Here is a 19,875-nt window from a genome sequence, read left to right as displayed (position 1 = left end):
TGACCTCCTCCTTTCTGTCCTTCTGTTGTAGTTTAAAGACATTTTTAAAATTCCAGAGAAACTCTGAAATTAGCCAGTGATCTGTTGTGCCTTTCTTCTTCTCTAAGGTTTCTTGGGATGCTGCTTTTATTGCTGTACTTATCTGATTTTTTTCACCCTGCCAACAAAAGTCCGCATGGTCAAAGCAATGGTATTCCCAGTAGTCATGTATGGCTGCGAGAGTTGGACTATAAGGAAGGCCGAGCGCCGAAGAATAGATTCTTTTGAACTGTGGTGCTGGAGAAGACTCTTGAGAGTCCCTTGGACTGCAAAAAGATCAAATCAGTCAATCCTAAAAGAAATCAACCCTGACTGTTCCCTGGAAGGCCAGATAATGAAACTGAAGCTCAAATACTTTGGCCACCAAATGAGAAGGGAGCACTCACTGGAGAAGACCCTGATGCTGGGAAAGATTGAAGGTCAAAGAAGACGGGGACGGCAAAGGATGAGATGGTTAGACAGTATCATCGATGCAACGAACATGAAATTGAGCCAACTTCAGAGGACGGCGGAAGACAGGAGGGCCTGGCGGGAGATGATCCATGGGGTCGCGAAGAGTCGGACTCGACTGGGCGACTGAACAACAACAACAACAAGCTGACCTGAGTGTTTGTAAAATGCAGGATTACAAATCTTCTAAATCAATAATTACCCAAGGACACACATTTCCAGAGCACCCAACAGCTATACACGAACCTACACGTTTCTAGTAGTAAAATCTATCTGAGAATCTACACGCATTTCTTTTTCAAAATCTACAGTTGCAGATTTGAAAGACAAAGTAGGATTCGGTTGCTGTGATCATTTTCTTTTTTTTAAATCTTTTTTTTTAACATGCAGACAACATTTGTAAAAATGCACACCCACACAGCAAATGAGAAGCAGAACTTGACTCGGTGCTTGAAATTTGTGGGTTTTGTACATGCTAAAGTTTGCTGAATTGAGGTAACTGATCCTATCACACATTCCGGTGCTGAGAGCAAACTCTGGGGCTAAGCCTTGGTAGGAACGGGTTCAGATGATACCCTGATTTTGGTTTTTATCAGTTTGGAAAATCATGCCTTCTCTTGCTCTCTGTCTCATTCTCCCAATCTCATTCTTAGTGCTAAGATTCCAGATTTCAGTGGCTGATAGTGATTACTCCTTCTTTCCAACATGCGTCAATATTGAAGTGGCCGCTTTTCTACATAGAGGCAGCACAGCATTGGCAAATGGAACTCTCCATGAGCAAGTCTGAGCAGGTCTCTTCAATCAAGGATTTAGACAACTCTAGGTGTGAAACCTCAGCTTCTTTTTCGAGAAAATCCTTCAGCTGTGGCTCACAGCTTCTGTCTGACTTTCTCAGCCTTGACTCAGCAGCAGTCATGGTATCCTGGCAGTAATGAGGTATGTGGACCATCACGGGCCACCAGATCATAGCAGACTAGTCATTCACCTACCTGACTGCCTGCGATGACTAAGAATGGCTTCTAGGTGACCAGGCAAGGTAAATGGACCATATATGAATGTGGCCATAAGAAATTTTAAGAGTACTGGTCAACAAATGTAGTATTGTCTATTCTGAGGGCTGATTCACATTTTACATGGTCCATACAACCACTATGAGGACTTTTGGATGAAATGTGTGTTTGGAGTTCTGTGCTGGGAATTCAATTCCGAGGTGTGCGGGAGCCCAATTTGTATCAGGACTGTGGCATATGGAGAGAAGGAACTTTGTTTGTTCATACTAAAGCAAAAATCTAAAAGGAGGTATAAGGAACAATGATGAAGGTACCTCTTATGGTAATTTCTGACTCTTTCTCCCACTGTTTGTCAGCCTTAATTCCACCACATCTGCAGATCATCGGCATTTAGTCTAGCCCATCACCAACATGTATCTGAAATGCCTATTACATATATATGTGCGTCAAGTCACAACTGACTCATGGTTACCCCAGCAAGGGGCTTTCAAGGCAACTGAGAAGCAGAGGTGGTCTCCTGTTGCCTTCTTCTGCAGAGTCTTCCTCGGTAGCCTCCCTTCCAAGTCCTGACCCTGCTTAGCTTCTGAGATCTGATGAGATCGGGCTCTACTGTGCCTCCTTCCCTAGCAAATGCCGATTAAAAGGTAAGGGTAAAGGTTCCCTTGCTCGAAAGCCAGTCGAATCTGACTCTAGGGTTGCGGTGCTCATCTCCGTTTCAAAGCCGAAGAGCCAGCGCTGTCCAAAGATGTTTCCATGGTCATGTGGCCGGCATGACTAAACACCAAGGTGCACAGAACGCTGTTACCTTCCCACCAAAGTGGCACCTATTTATCTACTTGCAATCTCTTGCTTTCGAACTGCTAGGATGGCAGGAGCTGGAACTAGAGAGGGGAGCTCACTCCGTCATGCGGCACCCGGGTCTCGAATCGAAATGCCGATTACTCAATGAAAAAGAGGCAGCAGCATGGCAACCCTTTCTTGTGCCTGGATCCAGTTCTAGCTTCCTCCTCCCATTAGTGAGGAACGTCACAAAAATTTAACATGTTAATTGACCTTTGAGTTAGTTTTAATTAAGCTGCTTTGAGAGCCACCGTTTGTTTTAAACCCTAGTGCTATGGGTGCCGTGTCCTGCGTGACTTTCCCCCCAGTTCAGTAATGAATATATTCCGGGCATCTTCTTTTATACTGTAATGAGGCATTTAATAGCATATCCAGGATGCTGGTGACTGAATGTAACCCTATGCCGAGTTACTGCTATGGGTTTAAACTGGAGAACCTCCACATACGATTGCCCTGATAGTTCTAAAAACCATCCTGCTTTGCTACGATTTGCATGGCTAAATAATTAGCTGTATCTGAAACATTCAATCTCCCATACAAGACCTTTTTAAATGTAAAAATCCATATATCGCTTTTTTCAATACCGTTTATAAACTTTAAAAGCTGTCTTCTTATTGGAGTAGTTTAATCTTTGGAATACTTAATGAGAGAAAGTGTGGTGGTTAGAATGTTGGGCTCGCGAGGAAAACTTGTGTCCAAATCATCCCTCACTCATGAAGTTTGCTAGTCGTTCTTGAAACACACACTCAGCCTAACCAACTTCAAGAGGAGGAAACAGAGGTGGGGAGAAATAAATGATACTCTGACATTTTCAGAGGAAGGGTTGGATAAAAATTGAATAGCGATACCAATTTTGCGAGGAAATTCATCTTCAGATTACCACCTGTGATGTTCAGAAGGGTGTAAGTTTTTCCTAGTGTTTGGCCCTTTCTGCACTCTCCTTTTAATCCATGTTCACTGTGGTGTCCTTCAAGCAATTTTGCACTAAAATCGAATTCAATCTTCTTTTTAATCCAGGTTCCCCGCCCCCATTCTACATTAAAATCAAGTTCAACCTTCTCTTTATTCAGGGTTCCCCCCCCCACAATTCTGCATTACATTACCTCCCTTCAGTGGTCAGCCCAGTTGCCCCAGGTTATTTGGATGCCGTTTTGCTGTGGACTTAACATTGCCTCAATTCAAATACTGAAAAAAGCCGGAATGGCAGGCAAATGTGGAAAGGATCAGTGTCATTGTAAGTAGAGTTACACCCTTCTAAGTCCATTGAGGTCAGTGTAATTTTAATAATGTAATTCTGTTTAGGATGGCACTGTAAATCTTTCTTTTGAATCCTTAGTATATTGATATTGGCCAACATTTTACCCTATTTTGCAAACTTTGTTATAGAAATTAAACTACACTCTTGTAATCTAGAATTCAACCTAATAATTCTGAGGTTTTTTTCATTACAGTTATAACTTGAAATCAGCACTTAATGCTTAATACTTCTTTTAAGGAATTAGCTGGGCTATTCGTGCAAAACCAGGCGTTTGGATAATTTTAAACCAACTTTTGGCATTTTAACACTGAGTTGTATTTTTAGTGATAGTTCTAAGCAAAGAAATTCACAGCACTTGTTTCCCACACAACCTGAAGTGACAGATCACTTTCTTGAGAAAGGATTATTTAACTACATCAAAAGTCTTATGTGTCTTAAAAAAATACCCCTCCTTTATTTTAATGTTATTATTGACTCCTATTAACTTGCAGTACATTTTTCACAGTGTCCTATAGTCCTTAACGCTGAATAAAACCCACCTGGAACTCTTCTGCACAATCTCCTGATTGTGTTTTATTATTTCAGAGGAAGTGCCTGATAACGCAGGATAGATAACCTGTTCAGAACCTTTCTTTCTTCCTACCCCCACAACGTTCCAGTTTTATACTGCCTCTTTTGGATACTTCCAAAGACCAGCAATTGAATGCTCTCCATGAAGTATTTTTACTAGGAAGCTGGATAGACTCACACAGGCCAGGATCTAAATAAAGTACTATGCAAACTTTTTCTAAGCAACCAAAAGCCAGGCTCGTCTTTTCTGAAACAACAGCCTCTCACATGTTATGGCAAACCACTTTTGAATTTGAGGGACACCTCAAAAACAGATTGCTGCTCTGCATATTTCTCTAGCATTCAAAAACTCCACTGGCTCTTAGGTGTACCTGGAGGAGCCCTTTGGATGTCATTCCCTGAGAGCTACTTTAACACCTGCCAGCTACCTCATGGACCCTGACCGGGGTGGCCTAGGCTAGCCTGATATCATCAGATCTTGCAAGCTAAAGAAGGTCTGCTCTTGTTAGTCCTTGAATGTGAGACCACCAAGGAAGTCTATGGCTGCTATGAGGCAGGCAATGGCAACCCGCCTCTCTTGCCTTAAGAACATAAGAACATAAGAGATGCCAATGTTGGATCAGGCCAAGGCCCATCCAGTCCAACACTCTGTATCACACAGTGGCCAGAAATACCAGTGCCATCAGGAGGTCCACCAGTGGGGCCAGGACATTAGAAGCCATCCCACTGTTGACCCCCCCACCCAAGCACCAAGATGACAGAGCATCCCTACAGGATTTCGACAATTTGGCTTTGACTTGATGGCACTTTCCATAACCAGTTACCTCACAGAGAACAGTTATCATTGTTTCATGTAGCTACAATTACTATTCGAGCATATATATATTTTTACCATCAAGTCGCAGCTGACTTATGGCAACCTTTTAGGGTTTTCAAGGCAAGAGCCATTCAGAGGTGGTTTGCCAATGCCTGCCTCTTCAGTGACTCTGTGTGCTTCCTTGGTGGTCTCCCATCCAGATATTTACCAGGACCAACCCTGCTTAGCTTCTGAGATCTGATGAGATCAGGCTAGCTTGGGCCATCCAGGTCAGGGCATTCAAGCACAGTGGTACATGAATTTGGCAATTTATTTTTAAACCACCTCAGATATACAAGTTAACATTTTTTGCATTAACGTGCCAAAAACTGGCCAGTTCACATGCTACCAACCACCATGAGAGAAGATTTCAGAAGACTGTTATATATACACTTGTAAAAGTGCAAATCAACCCTGCGTTGATTCATGGCTCAGCAGCTACCATTAATGTGTGGTGGCATCCTTATTTCCCTCCTTTCAGTGCATTAAATACATCTTCGCCTCTTTTTCTAGTCCAGCAGTTGAGCAAAAGATTATGTTGCTTTCCTGTGAGCTGGTTACCATGTTCAAAATTGACTTCGATCATGGATTCTTCCTTTCTTTGAAGTCCAGCGAGACAAAAACAGTGATTCGTGAGGGGGGGGGAAGTGGGTGGCAGTATGTGAACACACTGGGAGAGGAATACATGTGGCTTTTGACATAGTAGTAGGCAACGACCTGGAAGTGAAGCATCCTAGAGAGCTCAAACAATGACTTTGTTTTGCTGCTGCTGAGGAGATGACACCGATCAGAACGTCCCACAGTGGAAGACTAGCTTGTTCCCCAGGAAGTTGTGGGCAGCACACTGCGAGCGTCTCATCCATGTCTTGCGCAAAGTAAGTGTAAAGTGGTATTCATGCTGTGTGTGCAGTGGGCATCGGACGCTGGAGGCACATGGACCCGAACGAGCCATATTCCCCAACGACCCCTAGACCTGCTGCCACCACCGTCGCCATGAAAACAGTCCTGTACTTGATCATCGCGTTTGTGATAGCTCAGCTAGTTGGGGCTGTACTTTTTGGTTTATATCTTCACATGAAGCTGGACAAGGTAAGACTGGGTTTCATGACTGGTGTGGGTTAGTGAATAAGAATAGTTTTAACTGCTAAGCAACAGAAAGGCTTCACAAACATAAGAAGCTGCCTTAATCCGAGCCAGACTGTGATTTTGTCTCACTCAGCCTTATCTACTCTGACTGGTGGCAGTTCTTCAGTGTCTGAGGCAGAGAAAGGTCTTGCCCAGCACCTGCTTCCCAAGATGCTTTGGTAGCCATCAGTGACAAGGATTGGGACCTTTGGTACTCAAAGCAGGTGTTCTGCCTTTGAGGCACAGTGAAAATATCACACCCAGGACCACTAAATGTTCCTTCCCAAACCACAGATACTCACTGTGAGGGTTATTTTAACAGGGATTCTGGTATTCAGGCAACTATCAGGCAGCCTTCAAAGTGTACAACTCAGCAGCTACTGGAAAACAGAAGTAAAAGGAAAGGACTGCAGGTGCTGAAATGTGCATCCCATAACCACTCAGTTAACCCTTTTCAAACACTTGGCTACAGATGTTAACATATGAAGCTGCTTTTTAATGCAGGGGGGGGGGCTGTGGCTCAGTGGCCGAGCATCTACTTGGCATGTAGAAGGTTTCAAGTTCAATCCCTGGCATCTCCAAGTAAAAGAATCAGGTAGTATGAAAGACCTCTGCCTGAGACCCAGGAGAGCAGCTTCCAGTCTGAATAGACAATACTGACCTTGATGGACCAATGGTCTAATTCAGTATAAGGCAGCTTTGTATGTGTGTATATCATTCCCTCCAACTGGTGACAGTTCTCCATGATGACAAGCAGAGAAAGGTCTTTTCCAAGCACCTGTTACCTGACATCCTTTCACTAGAGATGCTGCAAATGGAACCTTCTGCACACAAAGCAGCTGCCCTACCACTGGGGGATAAACTACCCAATATGTTGGGAGCTTCACGTGTATACCTCCCAGCATTTAAAAAAACAACAACCCTCATTGGGTGCACAGGAGCCCAGCTCAGATATGGACCATGGCGTAAGAGGATGGTGCTTTTCAATCTTGCCTCCCTTGACATTTTCCCAACCAAAATTGGCCTCAAATGAGCATTTTTGTGTATGTTTATGCTTTCACAGCGGGACAAATTGCATGTTCCCAAGGCCACTATTTTGATCAGGGAAATGGCACAGGGGGAGATTTAAAAGAGCCAGCAAGGTCTAGTGGTTAGAGTGACCCAGATTCAAATCCCCAGTTTGCCAGAGAAGCTTTGATGGATGACCTTGGGTCAGTCACTCTGAGCCTAATTTACAGCAATGGGTTGATGTCGTGAAGATACATTGGAGTGCGGGAGAACAACGTTGTGCACCTCTTTGTGTCCCCAGTGGGGAAGCATGTGGGGTATAAATAAAAACATAAATCCCCTCTGCTGGCACCATAGCACCATTTGAAATTGGGCCCTTGTGTGCCTTGTAAATAAGTTTTAAAGAATTCTGGGAGCTCCATACATGGAACACCCAACATACTGTGTAGCCGGTCCCTGAGCTGCAGTCACCTCCTACTGCCTCCCCATGTCTCTCAGGGTTTGTTCAGGATGTGTGGACAACTGCAGCTTATCCATAGTTACTGCTGTTAACTACTGCAGTAATGCTTGCCTCCTGTTTCTATAATAAGACAGAATCCAGTTTGGACTGGGGCCATAGTTCGCATTCTTCAGTGTTTCAGAATGGTGCAATGAACCCCTTGGCTGTAGATTCAGTGACCCAAACTCATCTTTGGTTATAAACGTTTTTGTAAGTATTTGGAAACTGCAAAATCTGTGAACACTGAGGGCAATGACAGCTCTTAAATCCTTCAGTCCTTAAACTGTCTATTCCTTGCCAAAAATCCTAGAACCACCATTCCAGCCATCCCAGGAACAAGGAAGAATGTGGAACCCTTTCATAGCCTAGAGTGATTAATTCTGTGCTTTTCTATAGAATAGATTCAGGACAGACCAAAAAGAAGTATTGTTTCACACATTGCACAATTAATGTTAATTAATTAGTTGCCATGAGATAAGATAGCCACTAGCTTAGATGATATTTTGAAACACAAAGTAATGGAGGATAATTCCATCCGTAGTTCGCCAATGATAGCTGAACAGAACCTCCATCTTCAGAGCTGGTATATGAAGATTAAGGTCATATTATTTCCCCACCTGCAGAGCCCTAACCCTTTATGTCCTCTGTCTAGACTTCCTGGAATCATCTGGCTGGATGCTGGACAACGGTTGCTTCCACATGCCGGTTTGGCATGAATGGAGCCAGGTTTTCCCCCTGCTTTGCTACAAATGTTTGGGAAATATTGAATATTTTTCTTGCCCAACCCTCTCCCCCTATGTCTGTCTCCCCTCCCCAGACAACTGGAAGGCTTTCCCCAGTTGCTTTTTAAAATCAGAAGGTGACCTATTTTAGCGCTGTTGACCTGGAGTCAATCAAAGTACAGGAAAATCTGCCATGTGGATGCTCCTTTGCTGCTGTGAATGCACAGGCATTCATGGCAGTGGTGAGAGCTCCGTGGAGAATCATCAACATGTGGAAGCAAACTAGATGGACCTTTGGTATGATCCAGCGGGGCTCATCTTTACGTTCTTGAATTCTTAGCTCACACCAATGGCACTAAAGTCAGCTCTTGGAACAAGAAAAAGTACTGAAAAAGAGAGAGACAGAGAAAAGCCAGTGTAGTATAGGGTTGTGACTAGAGTTTTAAACTAGGACTGCAGATAAGTAGGTTCAAGTCTCTATTCACCCATGAAGATTATTGTGTGACCCTGGGACATTCATTAGCATAACCCACTGGCTAACCCACAGAAATATAAAATGGAGGAGGGAGAACCACGTATGTCATCTTGAACTCCTTAGAGAACTGGCTGGACAAAACAATAATAGACGATAGAAAAGCCAGAGAAGATACAGTAAAATTAATAATCTGATAAAAATTAAAAACCAGTTTACAGGTGGCTGTCTCAAATAGGTCCTGAGTGTGGAAAGACCGTAAGACATTGAACTAATTATTTATATTAGAAATGCTATTCCCCCCCTCCAAAATGGTATGAACTCAAATTTGCTTGCAAATCAACTGGGGAGCTTATCCAGTCTCTCCCCAATATTTGCAGCTATCTGTGCAGCTATCTGTGCAGCTATCTGACTCTCGTACACAGAACTTTGCATGCATTAGGAAAAGGGAAAAGGGAAAAAGGCAGCAAGGGTCAGAATGGGTTCCTTTATAGATTATATTTCTAGATTCCAAAATAGTTTGCCATCTTTCCCAATTATTTGGGCTGTTGGATTCAGGAATTTGGGGTGCAGGGAGGTGCAAAAGCTTGAATGTTGGGGAGGGGAATTAGTGTCCGAGTCTTAAAATTCATTTCCATTTTAAAGGATATGCTTTTGTCAAATGCAAAATCAACTTTTTCAAAATTCACAGTCAAATTCAAATTCTAAACTTTCCTCAAATCTGAAATGTGTTGCAAAAAGGTCAGCCCTATTTATCGAAGGAAGCAGCAGTTCATTCTGTCTTAGAGCCGAGGTACACAAGATGGCGGGAGATCCTGTGGCTATCATGTGAGCAGCCCCATGGGATTCAGAACCGGCTCAGGATGTTGTCATTATTGTTGATATTTACTTCAATTGTATTTGGTTTAAGCTGTTTTAAAAATTATATTTCATATTTCTGTATGTCCCTTTGGGTCCCCACTGAGGAGAAATGCGGAGTACTAAATTACCTAAACCTAATCAATCAAATCGTGTTTGGATTGCCTGGCCTTTTAAACAAAGCGACGAGTGGGGTAATGCTTCAGAACAGGCTTGCAATGCTGGGGTAGGCAAAACCTTTCCTTTGTATGCCCCCTGGTCCCAATCAAATTGTTCCACCCTCTCTGTGGCTACTTCTAAGAAAATGGAAGAAAAAGACCACAGATCTTCTGCCATCTTGATTACTTTGGCCTTTCCTCTCCAAAAGCTCCTGAAGTCATGGGATCAAGTTACATCGGGACTACTTAACACTGACAAGATGAGACTGATTTGGAGTAGTTATTGTGGGAACAGGACCAGAGGCAAAGGGGAAAGCTTAGACAACTGACCTTCACAAAAGCGTGGAAGCAGAATTTGTTGCTTGCTTGTAAGACCAAAGTCAGAGCATGCCGGTGAATGTCCTCACACTGAGCTTCTCTCAGAAGGATATTTCTCAGTGCTTTTGTACGCAGGGAACTGAATGTTTATTTGGGAAAAATAACTGTATCCTCTGATACATGGGAAGCTGCCTCATGCTGTTTCGTGACTGTTTATCACCCTAGCTCAGTACTTTGCACTCCGACATCCAGTGGGTCTTTAGGGTTTCAAGCCAAGAAACTCCTTTCCCACACCTGCTAACCTCTTTTAACTAAAGTTTCGAGGGACAAAACCTGGGCCCTTCTGCATGGAAAGCAAGCACCCAGCTATGGAGCCATGGCTTCAAAGGTGAGGATAAAATGTGAAGGAAATGAGCATGCATCCCTGAATTCCTTAGAGGAAGAAGGAGAAAAATGTAACAAATGTAACAAATAAATCTTCTTGGTGGTCTGAAAATAGACCTGGCTGCATAGTAGAACAGTCAAGGAACTGCTTTTCCGATTGGTGAGCTGTTATATGCCAGAGATTCACTGACCACAATCAAACACCAAGCCCAGAATCCTTAGGCCAACTGATTTCAATGGAGGGTCTCAGTGTCTGGCATTGCACTGGGAATCATCCTGAACACCTAGAAAGCAAAATACTCATCAGATTTGTTAGAATTAGACCAGGGTGGGTTTCCGGCATCCAGCCTTCCTCTGCATATTTATTTATTCGTTTTCTCTCTGGAAACTAAACCCTTGTTGTTTTTCACAGTCCAAGATGATTTGTTACATTTATCACACCTTGGTGTAAACAAACTTGCTTTCTCTGATTTTTCAGGTGGAAGATGAGATGAATTTACGAGAAGAGTTCTTGTTCCTTAGAAGATTGCAGAAATGTCTGAAACCACGAGATGCTGACACAACTTTGCTGGATTGTACAGCAATCTTAAACGTTTTCTCAGATCTCCGGGACCAAACAAGTGTTGCACAAAAACTGCATGGTACCCGGGACTCTGATTTGCCCTCCAGAACATTTTTCCCCGCAACAACAAGGAAGGTAAGGCATCATCTAAAATGTGGCTGGTTCGTTTCTTTAAATATGCAGCTAAAGGCACTGCAAACTTTTTGAAACATACTGTATTTGATAGCCGTCATGGCTGAACCTTGAAACAACCTTGAACATCCAGCATAGTGTAGTGGTTAAGAGTGGTGGACTCTAATCTGGAGAACCAGCTTTGATTCCTCACTCCTCCACATGAAGCTTGCTGAGTGGCCTTGGGCCAGTCACAGTTCTCTCAGAACTCTCTCAGTCTCACCTACCTCAGAGTGTCTGTTGTGGGGAGAGGAAGGAAAGTGATTGTAAGCCACTCTGAGACTTCTCATGGTAGAGAAAAGCAGGGTATAATTTTTTTTCTTCTGCTTCTCACCTTCCCATGGCTGGTGTTGAGCAGCTGTTGAGCAGCTTTGCAGCTTCTACACTATTGCTAGAATGTTTCAGTTCAATTTCCTTCTGCCTTGTAAGCACTTTTTGCATCTGTGCACCAGTTGAAATAAAATTGCCCCTCAGGGTTGTGGATGTCCAGGTCAAGAACCAGCTTTGATTCCCCACTCCTCCACATGAGCAGTGATCAAAGGGGAAGAGGGGGGGAGGGGAATCTAGGACTATCTTGGCTGTGTAAGAATGCCCATTCATGAAGTACTGCTGATTGCATTGTGCTAAAATGCACTAAAAGCAAGTTTAAAAATGGGTTTGAGCTGCACATAGACAGCTGAACAGTCCATCAAAAATGGGCTCCCTGCTTGTGAATGGCAAGCAGAATATAAGCTAACCAGGTTGGTGTTTGAGCATTCCTTTAGGCAACAAGCCCTGCAAAATTAGATTTGCCCACCTCTGCTCATCTGTGGTCTAGTTGATTCTAGCATTGTTTCGTCACACTCCAGTAGGAAGACAAGAAAGGGCTCATTGGGGACCCAATTTACCTCAGAGCTGTGCAGGGAAGAGAGAGGATGTTTAACCCTGCAACCTCCTCTTAGTTTTGCCATAAAAATAAGCACCTAGCTTTGTTATTAGCATTTTAAAGGAGAAAAGATATGTTATTTAACAAACACTCCCCCCATGCTAATAACAAAGCCTGGCTTTGAATGGCAAAACTAAATAGAAGTTGTAGGGCTCAATACCCTCTCCCTTCCCTGTATGGCTCCTAGGCAAACTGAACTGCGATGTGCATTTCATACTTGGTATAAGACACATTTCTGACTGTGCCCAAGGGTCTTGTAATTGGAGAGTATATGAATATTTGAAATGTTACTTTCTTCATCGAAAGCATGTGCCTGGCCTCTGACTCATGCCCCCTGCTTTCAAGTCAGATTATTTGTCTATCTGGCTCAGTATTGTCTGTAAAGACTAGTAACGTTATCTCTAAAGTTTCAGGCAAAGAATGCTCTTCATCAGCATTTGCTATCTGAAATCTTTTTAACTGGAGATGCCAAGAATTGAACCTGGGCCTTTCTATGTGCAAAGCAGATGCTTGAACAGAGATTGCTGTCCAACCCACCTTGACCTTTAGTGCCTTGATCAGGCCAAATGAGGCAATAAGAGATTTCTCTCTCGTTCTGCCTGCCTCAGCCAAGATAGGATTTCCATGTCTCCTGCTATAGCGAAGACCTACTGCCAGCACCGCCACTTGGTGAAGAAAAAATGCTGTGGATTTTTATTTCTGGGATGATGTCATACCATCACCAGAAATGATGTCATACCGTTCTCAAATTCCGTTGAAGTTCTATGGTAAAATCATGGAGTTTCTGCTGAATTCTAGAGTAATGTGATGTCACTTTCAGGTTTGGCCTGGAAATTATTTCATGCCATCAGTGTAACAGTGCCCCCCATGACTCTGCCCTCCTAATCTACCACAAGGTGCCAGTCACTGCTGGCAAGCTCACGATGCCAACTCAGTTGCTAACAGCCTGCTGCATGGCATGCAGAAATGCAGTAGGTGACCTTTTCCTGGTGGAGCGATAGCCAACCTGCCATCACCAGCCATGTCGCTGCACAGCAGGCAGGCAGCCCATTCAGGCAAAGGAAAAGCAAAAGCTGCCACTTCGAAACTAGTTCTGGTGGTGGTACAAAGGAAATCAACAAAGTTGCAGCCGCCTCGTTGAAGATTTTCATGCCCTTGTTTTAGACTTTCCGTTTATATAATAGCTTTTCCTGTCGCAGCATTCTCACCATGCAAATCCAGTAAGAACAAAAGCTTTTGAAGACTCTGAGTCACAGGCAGAAGGCCTGCCCCAGATAACCTTTACAGGGGAAGTATTTTCACAGTCAGCAATACACCGTCAGGATATGCATTCAAGATCAGTTGGTGGGGGTGAACAGGACTGGCTCTGGGCTTTGAGGGGCCATTGGCAAGATGTTCTCAAGTGTCCCCTCCATTAAGCACATGGTTCCCTCATGCATGCACACTCTCCATACACATAGTTGGAGAAGGAAGTGGAGTGTGACATTGTAGCATGTCTTTAAGCCCTACCAGGAAAATGTTGCATTCTGGGAAAATGTTGCACTCTGCTGCCTCCCTGGGTGCTTCTCCCAGCAGGTGAAACTACAGGGGTTTCTAGGGCATTCACTTATTCCTGCTTGGACCAAGCAACCTCTGCTGGGCCATGGGCCTCAGGGGATGTTTAACTATGCCAGCCTTTGACTCACTGTCCCAGATAGGAACCATGTCATTGGACCAATCCAAATGGGTGTGTCTTTATAAAGGTTATACTAAGTTAAGTTAGGAACAGGCCAGTGGGGGGGGGGCAGGTAACCTTGCTACTCCAGGAACATATGGATTGATTCTGTGAACAAAAGTATGAAAGGGTAGTTACTCCTTCTGAATTAATATGGAGTAAATGGAACCTCCATGTTGAGAAGCAGTATACCTTTGCATAACAGTTGTTGAGAGGGCAACATTGGGGGAGGCTTCTTGCCCTGCTTGCCATTGGGGCATCTGGTTGATTACTGTGGGAAACAGAATGCTAGACTAGGTGAGTCATTGGTCTGATGCAATCAGGCTCTTCTTATGTTCTAATGGTGTCTCATAATTTTGACCCTATTTTCCACCTTAAACTAGGACCACATTAATCATTCCTAGGGCCCAAGACTTTGATTCTCCCCCGCCCCACCCTTACACAACCATCTAACCTAACCCTGATAATATAATCCTATTTGGGGATATGTTCTTGATGAGAAGTCTAGAAGGGTTTCCCATAGGATAAAATGTTATCTGCCAGCCACTGAGTTTTCATCAATGTCTTGTGTAGCATGCATTGCATAGATGCTATTGTGCTTTCACTAATAGGGCTTTTAAATCATTTTGTTCCAGGTTCCTGAAGAAAGTACCATTGCCATGCAAAAAGGTATGTGATTGACCTTAAGAATTAGGCCGAAAGAAGCAATGGGTTGGATCCAGCCAACTTTCCCACTAAATTTTGCCCATTTGCTCTGTTTATTACAGTACCTCATCAATGGCTGTTGTTCGTGCAGATCCCATGATTCCCAGTATAACCTTCTTGTTGACCAAAGGGGACTTCCCCTCTCCTTTTTCACCAGTAGAAAAACTGGCTGGATCCAACCTGATGTCCTGAGGGCTGGAATGACTCCTTTCAAACTTCAGTGCCCCAAAGAGGTTAAATAATTTGGGACAGACTGAAAAGCCATGGGTTGTGAGTTTCAAAAGAGCAGAGCGAGGTTAGAATGTGTTACCCAGAAAAACAACTTGTACTGAGTTGGACCGTTGAGGCATCTAGTCCAGTGTTGCCCACTGTGGCGGGTGGTGGATCTCTGGAGTTGGGAGGGGCAGGTGTGTGGTATGTTTCCTGCTGCCTGTGTGTCTTTGTGTGAAGATGCCAGGGATATGCAAAGCTATAGCCCCTCGCCCCCGCTGTGCTGTCTTAATGTATGGCAATTGGTGTGCCCCAATTGGGCTTTGAAAATCGGGCAGGCCTAGGTATATGATGGAAATGGAAATGCTGGAACTAATTCCAAATCCAAACAAAACAGACCTCCCAGTAATCACACAGCCAAGGAAACAAGACAAAACTGGGGCCAATATAGAACCAATAATACACTCTGAACCATGAGTAGTATTATTGGAACTAATTCCAAACCATTTTTTAAACTGCTAGAGCCCTTGTGAAGGGCCTCAAACTTTTTTTGAGCCTGTGGGCACCTTTCGAATTCTGACACAGGGTAGTGCATACAACCAGAAAATGGTCAGTGTAGAAGGCAGAGCCAACCACAAAATAGCTGCTGTGGGAGGCAGAGCCCCCCCCCCAAAAAAAGCTGAAGTGCAGAGGACGTGAGGAATTATTTTTAAAAATACACTGGGAAAGAGGAATGTGGTAGAGAATAAAACCAGCACTGTGGTGGCAGCTTCTGCCAAAACAAAGTTATTTTAATTGGTCCAGCCAATCATATCTGTCACCTCCTATGAAGATTCCCGTCAATGTTCCTCCTCGTTGGACTTGTTATGACTGCTCCTGACATGCCCCCACCTTCTTAATTTGCACTTACACACATCGGTTCTGAATTCGGTGGGGCTAACTTCTGGGAAGTGACAGGTTGATCTGATTTGATATCTGTTCCCAGTCAAGTTCATCAAAGAGTTTTGTCAATTGTGCTTCCTGCATCTCAGACAAGCTTGCCTGCGGGGAGGGAGGGGAAAGACCTGTTTGAGGGAAGGCTGTATGGCTCCATGACATACCTGTGTTATGTACAGAAATCCCTGGCATCTCCAGTTAAAAAATGACAGGCTTGGAGAGAGCGCTTCCTCTGCCTCAGATTCTGGAGAGCAGCTGTCAATCAGTGTAGCCGCTTCTGAGTACGCAGGACGCAATATGAGGCAGCTTTGTACATTCCTAGGAGGCAACAGCAAACCGCCTGTGAATGTCTTTTGCTTTGAAAACCCTGTGGGGTCACCATAAGTCAGTTGCAACTTGATGGCACTTTCCACCGCCACCATGAGTCAGCACATGGCCCCATGGTCTTCTGAGCAAGCCTTAGAATGTGTATGCCTTATCTACGGTTAAGAGCTAAGAAAACTTGTCAGTTAAAAGGCAATGTTTGGAAAAATTAAAAGCTGAAGATCCAAGGTCTGACTCCAAAGTTGTTCACAATTTAGTTCTTACATTTCAGTTCTAGATCATCTAATGTACCTCAGCTCTTAAGATACTGGATCACACTGAGCCAAACTGTACCTTCTCTAGTATATGAAAAGCCAACTGAGAGCCATTTTCTTTTCAGGGAAGAAGCCAACAGCGTCCATTCACCTTGCAGGTTTCCGGGACAACTCTCAGCCAGCATCAGGTATTGGTTGAAAGAGTCTATTGCTGATGTTGTTATGGAGGAGGGTGCAATTATGAGAGGAAACCACAACACAGTCAGCATTTTCCCACTGCGTATGTGTTTAATCAAAGAATTAAACTGAGCACTAAATACAGGAAGAATAGTTAATGCAAGATTTTGGTCCAATCCTGCCCGCTGTCCAGCTGCAATTAGTAAAGTTCAAGAATGCATTGAGACCACAAGCAACTTGGCTGGACAGAAAATGAAAGGAAAGGGGTTCTGTTGGGGTTATTTATTAAAGCTATAATGTCATTCAAACTGCTTGGCTGGATTTCTACCAATGACATCCCTTTGAAACCCTGAAAGACATATCTATAGTATTAAAGTGGTATAATAGTAATCATATCCAATCAGGGAACCCTGGGAGTTGCTTATTAGTTATAGTTATCAGTTATCTCTAATATTCTCAGCACTTATATCAGGCTCCAACTCCCAGGATTGGGGGGGGGGGGACATGACAGCTGAACTAGACTACACCCAATATAAATTTTTAGATATGTCCACTGTGTGAAGCAAGAAAGGTGCCTAGCTGTCTCCCTGACATGCCATCTTTCCACACACAGGGAAATTTTGACACAGGAAAGCATTCACGTGTGCCATCCCTGCTTGTATTCTGTAGTTATCATCAGGGGTCTTGTTGTAGAAAAAGAGCTGCCGGAGCTCATTAGCATAACTCATTAGCATAACTTATTTGCATATGCCACGCCCCCTGACATCACCGGAAGTGACAGAAGGCCACACCCCCTGACATCACCGGAAGTGTGTCAGAAGGCCCGGCTACTTACCCTCCTGCTTCATCCTCATTCCCAAACGGAATGAGGATCGAAGCAGGGGGCGGGGTAAAGAAGGGGGCGGGGCTTCACCACGTGACCGCCCCGCCCCCTAGAGGTTCTCTTCCGGAGCTCCGTACCTGAGAGCTCCCCCCCGACTAGAGCCCTGGTTATCATCACCATTTCTGAAAGGCCTGTATATGTGCTTTTTGTTGATGTTTATTGGCTCCAAGATGAACCAAAAAACAACATATAGCCAGTCTTATCTCTTTTCCCCTTTTTCTTAAGGACTGGATAAATTTGTGGGGGGAAGTTTCTAGGGCTGACTGTTAGCCATGATAGACCGCTTTCCTTTTCAGAGATACAACTACTCTGATCAGCAACAAGGACTAGATCCAAACACACCAGCAAGGATAAAAGGAAGCTTGTGGCACTGTAAAGGCAAACAAGTTTTTTTTAAAAAAATTCTAGCATAAACTTTCATGGGCTAGAGCCCATCTGGTCAGATACTTGTCATGGGTCCTCACAATATTGAGAGCCATTGTAAACAGGGTTCCCAACCTCCAGGTGGGTCTTGATTTAAGATCTCCCAGAATTATAACTGATCTCCAGACTACAGAAATCAGTTCCTCTGCAGAAAATGGCCGCTTTGGAAGGTGGACTCTACGGTATTATACTCTCCCCTCCCCTCCCCAGGCTCCACCCCCAAATCTCCAAGAATGTTCCAACCCAGAGTTGACAGCCCAAACTGTAAATCAGGAAGTACAGAGAGAGACATAAATTATATAACATACAACTGTATTTATGACAGCTGCAGAGAACATCAGAAGCACACCATCTTTGATTAGGATAACTAGAATGTTAAAATAATGAGCAAATTTTCAAGTTCCTCAAAACTCTTCATCAGGCTGGAGGTTTACTAAAAAAAAAAAAAGGTAGAGGAGAACACCTACGAGAAGTTTCAGGGCATCATGGGGCAGCTCTCCTGTTGATGCCAGCTGTAGCTTCGATCTGTCTCCAGCAAAGTGCACTATGTATGTAACAAGTCAACAGGAGCCTGATGGGGTAGTGTTTGGTAGTGGTTGGAGGACCCCCCACCCACTAAATCCTGTTGCTGGTATTTCCCCAAAGAGATAAAAAGCATGGATAGCTGTGTTGGATAATTGGGAGGGGGGGGGAGACTCAAAAACACAAGTAGTAGCTTCGATCTGTCTCCAGCAAAGTGCACTATGTATGTAACAAGTCAACAGGAACCTAATGGGGTAGTGCTTGGAGGACCCCACACACACTAAATCCAGTTGCTGGTATTTCCCTAAAGAGATAAGAAGCATGGATAGCTGTGTTAGATAATTGGGAGGGGGGGAGACTCAAAAACACAAGTAATCACAAATTTATGAGCAAGGTTTTGAGCTCCACAGAACTCTTCATTAGGCTGGATCTTAAACTGATCTATGTCAGCATAATAAATGCATCCTGTGTTCTGAGGCATATGGCAATTTACAGACTTCTGGGCTATCCGTCCTGTCCTGAAACATCTCTCCCTCCCACTTGGTTTTGTTGTGTTCAACATTCAGGCTGATAAACAGTATTAGGGAACTCAAAAGTTCGTACAGCACATGGGATATTTTAATGGGTCCTAATAAAGTGCTCCATAATACAATGCAGCCACTGACGGGATTTTTCTCAACAAATACTAAGCTAGATGGACCACTGGCTTGATTCAGACAAAATGTGCTTCATATAAGACAAATAAAAATAAATCTGTTCTTTCCCATAGTTTTGCAATGGACTGAGGCACTATATGCACCGAGTGACAGCACATTTTCCTACCAAGATGGAAAGCTAAAAGTTGACAGAGGAGGACGATACTACATCTATGCCCAAGTCACCTTTTGCGTGAAATCTGAGCCACATGAGCCATTCACTGTGTACATGTACCTGCATCTGCCTTCTGAGAGAGACCAGCTACTGCTGAAAGGAATGAGAACCCCTGGCTCTACAGATAACGTATGTAGCCTGCAGTCAGTTCATCTTGGAAGAGTTGTCGAGCTCCAGCAAGGGCACACGGTCTTCATCAATGTGACAAACTCCTCCAGAGTGAACTACGATCACGGAAACACATACTTTGGCATGTTTGAGATCTCTGAGAAGAGCCCTTGAAGCTTCACTTTGTTGAACAAAGTACCTTCCTTCAGTCCGTAATATTTATAACCTCATTCCTCTTGGGTTTTATTGTCATCCTATTTTATTTTATTTATTAACAGAGAAGTGGAATGTTAATCCTCAGAACATGAAATATAATGCTGGGTGGGGACCTCAAACCCACATATATAACAGCTGGGTGTCAGAAGTTCTGTGTAAGTGTCCTAGAGGCAGTGTGGCTAGGCCCCATCCTGATCCCTCGTGTGCTGGCACAATGAGTCTTAGGATCACTGCCTGTTTTGCTTTCCGTTTCAGTAGGCCAAAACCCAAACCAGTTACTGGAAAACAGTGCATCATATCCAAAAGAA

At 43.8% G+C, this 19,875-nt stretch overlaps 1 protein-coding gene across 1 annotated transcript; it reads left to right on the top strand.

Annotated features, from left to right (window-relative positions):
* Positions 1 to 5,956: 5,956 nt before the first annotated feature.
* On the top strand, positions 5,957 to 19,525 carry CD40LG (CD40 ligand). Its single transcript, XM_015424026.1, has 5 exons — positions 5,957 to 6,112; positions 11,046 to 11,192; positions 14,575 to 14,608; positions 16,494 to 16,556; positions 19,143 to 19,525. Exons 1-5 carry the CDS (start codon positions 5,957 to 5,959, stop codon positions 19,523 to 19,525), a joined length of 783 nt encoding a protein of 260 aa, XP_015279512.1.
* Positions 19,526 to 19,875: the final 350 nt, after the last annotated feature.

This window comes from Gekko japonicus, unplaced genomic scaffold (genome assembly GCF_001447785.1).
Source record: "Gekko japonicus isolate JY-2015 unplaced genomic scaffold, Gekko_japonicus_V1.1 scaffold575, whole genome shotgun sequence".
NCBI lineage: Eukaryota > Metazoa > Chordata > Lepidosauria > Squamata > Gekkonidae > Gekko > Gekko japonicus.
This window is presented reverse-complemented; position numbering and strand designations above follow the sequence as displayed.